This window comes from Trachurus trachurus, assembly GCF_905171665.1.
Source record: "Trachurus trachurus genome assembly, chromosome: 22".
Taxonomy (NCBI): Eukaryota; Metazoa; Chordata; class Actinopteri; order Carangiformes; family Carangidae; genus Trachurus; species Trachurus trachurus.
The window spans coordinates 29,915,283-29,921,696 of record NC_139907.1 but is presented as its reverse complement, the minus strand read 5'-3'; the positions used below and the strand labels follow the sequence as shown (position 1 = coordinate 29,921,696).

General features: G+C 44.0%; 1 protein-coding gene across 1 annotated transcript in view; it reads right to left on the bottom strand.

Moving 5' to 3' along the window:
• Window positions 1–5,941, bottom strand: part of osr1 (odd-skipped related transcription factor 1) — a 6,926-nt gene extending 985 nt beyond the window's left edge. Inside the window, exons 1-2 of the mRNA XM_083997534.1 lie at window positions 5,860–5,941; window positions 1,156–1,851 (exon numbers count right to left, since the gene is read on the bottom strand). Of these exons, the coding sequence (XP_083853660.1) occupies window positions 1,156–1,826 (671 nt within the window). The 5' untranslated portion in view covers window positions 1,827–1,851; window positions 5,860–5,941. The remainder of the gene's footprint in view (window positions 1–1,155; window positions 1,852–5,859) is intronic.
• Window positions 5,942–6,414: the final 473 nt, after the last annotated feature.

Genomic DNA, 6,414 nt, shown 5'->3' with positions numbered 1-6,414 from the left:
TACATACTGTATGTATATGCTAAAACCTTTCTCCACTGCTCATCCAAACTGTCAATACAGGCTGGAGAGTAACTGTATTCCACATGTACTGTATATACATAGTAACGACACTGACTATGCATGTGACCTCCAGTCAGAACTGAACCTGTCCTGTGTGTGAGGATTAAACACACACCCGACCCCTGGGGGGCTCAGTGGTTGACTGGTTACAGCTTGTCCCATCTGGGCTTAGTCTGCCCCAAAGCACTCAGTCACTGGTTCGACCATCTTTGCTGCATGTCATTTCCCCGGTGAGTATCCCTACTTTCCTGCCTCTCTTCACTGTCCAATCATATAAAGGCTTAAAGGGATAGTTCGACATTTTGGCAAATTGGCCCATTGCCATAATCCCTATAGTTTTAGCAGTAGGTTTGTTACCTTTAATTGTTGGTGCAAGCTATTTTTAAAACGGCGGAGCAGAGCCATGAGCTGTTTAGAGCTACGCTACAGAGGCTAATGGGATTTCTTGGTTTCCCTCATCAAATACACAATCCAACAACTCCAAAACACTCTGGTGGACAAGTTGTGACCTGCACATTCACCACGCTATGAGATAATAACAGAACGTTATGAGACAGAGTTGTTTCAGAGGCAAATGCTGAGACTGCTTGCCGAAAAACTGCCCCCAACGGAAACGTGCATCAGCGATTTTGCATGAATTTACCTTAAAAACAACTCTGTCTCCATTATCTCATAGTGTGGTGAATGTGCAGGTCACAACTTGTCCACCAGAGCGTTGTGGAGTTGTTGGATTGTGTATTTGGTGAGTTTGATGAGGGAAACCAAGAAATCCCATTCGCCTCCATAGCATAGCTCTGAGCAGCTTGCAGCTCTGCTCCGCCGTTCTAAAAATAGCTTACACCGACAATTAAAGGTAACGAACCTACTGCTATGACTATAGGGATTATGGCAATGGGCCAATTTGCCAAAATGTTGAACTATCCCTTTAATATTCCCCCCAAAAAATGTAAAACCATCCCTCCTGTGCAGACATGGTCCCAGCCTGAAAAGACCACTACTTATAGATCAGTCGAGGCAGCACTGAGTAAGAGAGAGCAGAAACTGACAGAGCACCACACCTTAGCAAACACAATACTGACAAGGTCCTGTCCTCACCTGTGGTCCCGGAGGTGGTCCTGTCTTCTGAAGGCCTTGTGGCAGATATCACAGGTGTATGGCCTCTCATCCGTGTGCGTCCTCTCGTGGATCAGAAGGTTGTAGGACTTGGTAAAATGGCGGCCGCAGAACTTGCAGACGAACTCTTTCTTGGTCTTGGAGGGCAGTCGGCCTCGGCTGGACTTCCGCTCCGGGGAGGAGAGTTTGGTGACGTCCAGAAGGCACCCGAGGCCGACGGAGGAGGAGGAGTGGTGAGACGAGGCCTGCGCCGCGGCGGCGCCCGACATGCTCAGGTCCTCGGCCTTCAGGTAGTCGTCCTGGGTGGCCGCCGCCGCCAGGTTGGCAAAGTCAAAGCGAGGCTTGTTCTTGGAGCTCTGCAGCAGCTCCGAGGAGCCCTGCTTGGGCTGCAGCAGGTGAGGGAAGATAGGGATGGAGGCCATGGAGGAGAAGTGGGCCGGCAGCTTGGAGAGGGTGCAGCGGGGCAGAGCCAGCGGCGGGTAGCCCAGGGTCCACTGGTGCAGGTGGATGGCATGCAGGGCGCTGAAGCTGTAGACGCTGTGGAAGTGGTCGGCCGGCAGCTGGAGGCCGCTGGAGCTCTGCAGGAGGGAGTAGTTGGCCAGCTGAAGGGAGGGGTGCAGGGGGACCGGGGCTGCTAGAGTCTTGCTGCCCATGGCTGCTACACAAAGTCCAGCAGGTCTGGAGGAGACACAAACAGCAGCTGATTAGAATGTTGTCTACTCTAAGTTTGAAAACAAAGAAAAACACGCTCTCTCCAAAAAACTTTGGAGCCATTAACAAGTGTGGGTAACGTAGATTCATCCACATTAACATGAGACTTTTTTATAACCAAATAGAAACTCCTCGTTGTCCCTTTAACTACTCTAAGTTTACCATAGGTGAAGTGTTTGAGGACAGACAGAATGATCTGAGAGGTTCGCCTCACACTGAGAAAATAAACAACATTCTCTCTAAAACATGTCATCACTTCATTACAACTGGAACAGATCCATCCGGCAGACGGGAGGTGGGTTCTGCTTGTGTAACACAGCAGGATCAGCAGTGGACTGAAGGTTGAGAGGTCTCAGGTGGGTCATGGTGGATCCACATAGCTTCAGCTGCTAAAGGTAAAGCACTGAAACCCATCAACATGTTTGATACTGAGATGACACTTTGTTCATCATCAACATGATCAGGTCATTGTCTGAACTGCAGGTCTGTTAAGACTCTTTACTGTAATGAGATGTAAACTATCTTTTTTTCATTGATTTTATTCATTTCAAGTCAAAAAGAGGTGAAAATCACCCTTTAATAAGATGTTGCCCTGTCTTTTCTGTAGTTCCTCCTCTCTAACATACTTTCTGTACCAATCTACTAACTTCTGCTACTATGTATACACTTAAATGACATATAAGCGTATATACGTGGTGCATGAGTCAACACCACACATAACAGTTGGCAGCATGAACACACACACAGAGTGGAGTTGTGTTTCCTGTACATGCCCGGGGCTGTCGAGGCAGAGACAGAAATACCTGTGAGCTGTTAAATCAGGTTTGATTAGACAGAACAACAATAGACAATAAAGTATCTTTGTCTGAGGGAGATGATGACTGACTGGAGCCACATGCCCCGCCCCTCAGCATGTCAAACGGCAGCGTCGCCCACCCACACGTGTGTGCATTTCAGTTTTAAACTCCAGATACTTTTAAAAACATTAATACAATAAGAATCGACCCGTTCTCTACACAACAGTTAAAGAACGAAACTTTAAATCTTTTTAATTGCTGCTAAAATGGTATGATATATGATATACACAGCTGCCCATAAAGTTGGAATTTTTTACCTCTTCTCATGAATCTGACAATGTGATTTACTCTTGATAAATAAAGTGTATATCTTCTCAAAACTTTCTTAATCAATCTCTTCCAGACTCATCACTGTGATAATAACCACAATTAACTTTTATAATTGGAATAAAATGAGAAATTCCAACTTTATGGGCAACTGTGTATACATATATTTGAGTGTATATATATATATATACTGATATGAAACAGTGATACGTTAAATACTCTTGAATTCAGAGCTTTTCCAGGTACTTTTTTTTATTTAGTATTTTCAGTCTCTTCTTCCTCATATCATTGTAGTATCTAATTTCCAAGTTGTCATTACTTTTTCCTCCAGTATGCAATTCAGTGAAACACATTCTGTAATTATAATGTTGATAATGTTCCCTCCTATTCTTCCACTGGTTTCCATTGTCTACGTATGATCATGACTATCTGAGCAGATTCAAAAGTTTTCACTGAGCCTGTGAAGATTTAATAAAAAATAAAAAATAAAAAAAAACCTCCTCAGAGTTCAGACTGTCCTGCTTGTGTTTAGCTTCCAGGTTTGACATTTCTTGGACATGATACACCATGTGAAATGTTGCAGTTTGTGTTTTAAAAGGAGCCAATGTTTTATCATAATCAATATTATTAATATTATCTGATCTATTCCGGAAATTTCAGAGGAGTCAGCACTGAAGGAAAATCTGCTTCTTCCAAACGCAGGGAGAACCAAGGAGTGAGTGGATTTAAGTTGACAAAGAATTCTGTCACTTCACTCAAAACTGTGAAGCGAGTCATTTCATCAGAATAAACTTAACACGACTCAGATGCAGACAGAGTTTTACACTTGATTCTTGCGGTAGACATTTAAATCAACACAGCAAATAGGAGAAATGAAAGGTCTGATGTGCAGCCAGAGCAGCTCAGTGAACTCCGCTCTCTGTAATGAGCAGCTCCTACAGCTCCAACAGCCCCCTGTGGTCTGCCTCCTCTGATCATGACGCAGAAGTAATTGACTTTTACTTAGGAGGTCATTAGAGGAGATAAGTGGTGAGCTGCTGAGCCTTCCTCACCTTTAACCCTTTGATGTCTGCATACCAGGGGCCTCAGACACTCACAGACATGTGGCCCTCGGCTCAGGTGAAAGACACTTTCACCTCCTTGTAAACGTGATCAGTCTGGGTGTAGGCTAGTACGCACACACACACACACATTATAATGGATGTGGAATGGGACGGTTCTTCTGCCGAACTGAGCGGGTCCAAACTACAAGATTCACACACAGGTCTGGTTCCAGTAACTGTAAATCTGAAAGGCTAATTCAAGCCAGTGCGGGAAAGTTTTTAAAGTAATATAATATATGATCATGCAGTAAAACCAGCTGATGTGCCGCTGGTTATAACAAATTCATAAACTTTCACAGATTTTCTGACCTTGAGGATCTGAGTTGTCAGATCAACTGAGTGAGTTTCTCTTTTGCAGAGAGTAGAAATGAAAGTTTTACACCAGAGGAATAAAAGTTTTCAGCACATCTCAGATAAAACAAATAAAAATGAATTAGTAAAGAGAAGAGAAAAGTCCGAGCGACAATCAGCAGCATTGTAAAGGCTGAGAAAACACCGACTATGATGACTATCGTCTCCTTATTTAAAGAAATTGATCATTATTTTAATCTGTGGTGCTGAACGAGTGGTTATAGAATCTGTTTGACAACACACTGAGCCATTAACTATACACTTGGATGGAGACCTGTGAGGGAGCCGTAACTTATCTAATGTACTATTCAACTACAAACATTTTATTTATCACAAAGTCTCTTTGGATTTAAGTGTATAATGTAAATGTTATACTGTATAAAGAAGCTGACACCGTTAACACATTTATACTCAAATTTAAAAATTCTAAAAGGCGAATGTTTAATTAATATCGTAGTCAAATCTTGCGGGACATTTACTTGTATCTGTGTGGAGTTGAACTGGAGTGAGGGATCTGAACCTTCTTCACACTGAAACCTACTGATGAATGTTTAAACTGACTTTCCTCTCTCACACTTTCCCGTGTGCATGCATGGCCCGTTGAGCCGTCTTTTTAGTGTCTCTGTGTGGACGCCTCCACTGAGAGCTGGGGTGATGAGAAAAGGCCTGAGTATGGTGTGAATGCATATGAGTCAGGCCTTTGCTTTGTTTTGGTCCACGACTTCATTAATTAGTGAAACGTGGAGGAAGACCGTCAGGGGAATTAAAGTGTCAGCGCTCCAGAGAATCATTCATGTTCAACGAGTAGCATTTAAATCTTTGTTTCACACTCAGTGACTTGAGACTGATAAGAGCAGAGACCTGATCAAGGACCTGAGACCTGAGACCTGAGACCTGCAGGTCTGAAACCATCAGAATGAAAAAGTTAATATCCCTCAGAACTGTGTTTGGGGTTTGTTATATGGAAACTGTTTGTAAGAAGGTTCAGTGCTTAAGATTAGATCAACTTTATTGTCCCCAAAAGGGGAAATTCGTCTTGGGCAAAAGTGCACCGTGTAGCAACAATTCAATAAGACATATAAAATTAAGAACCAACATCACTCTTGTTTGATTATTTGTGTAATTACTAAATATAATTTAACTTGTGGACATGATGGATAATACTGAGGATCATTTAAATGCAAAACTGAAGTGAACTTTAAACACCTGTTGAACCTAAATCATCAACGTCTGTTTTTAAATGAATATTTATTGAACTGCACCTCATTTGTTACTTCATAAAAAGTGGATTTTTTTTATATATATATAAAATCTAAATATGCATAAAGTGCTACTTCCCACAGTCTGGGGTTTAAGGCAAAGCAATCTAAAGGCTGCTTAAAGATGAGAGGACTCACCGGTGTGTTTAAAAAGTCCTGAGCTGGGGCTGAAGCCGTGGAGCAGCCTCGTTCAGCGGGTGGATGAGTTGGTGAGAGGCCGGAGCGACATCCTCCGCTGCTGCGTCTCTCTCTCTCCTCCTCCTGAAGCCTGGTATGATGGGATGTGCGGTGTGCGGTGTGCGGAGCGGAGCAGCTGTGTTGTCCGGACGCCTCTGCGCTCCAGTGCTTCGCGCTCTCAGCTGCCACCGCCTCTTTATTGCAGTGCAGAGTCCGACTCCTGCTGGCGCGTCACTCCGCCAGCCCATACACACCGCAGCATCACACACCAGCATCGCTGCTATATGATCCTGTGCAGTCTCATGTGGTAATGCCTCGTTCTGCTGCTTGACGCGCGCGCGCTGGGCACGTGAAGCGGTAGGCCTCCATAAGCGCTCCTTGAAACAAATCAGAGCTGATTATTTCTTTTTTAAACGTGGGAATCTGAGCCGAGGACCGCAGCTCTGTCTGTTGTGGACTGGTTTCTGACTGCAGGTCTCAGACCTGGACTTTGACAGACACCTCAGTCTGAGCTGA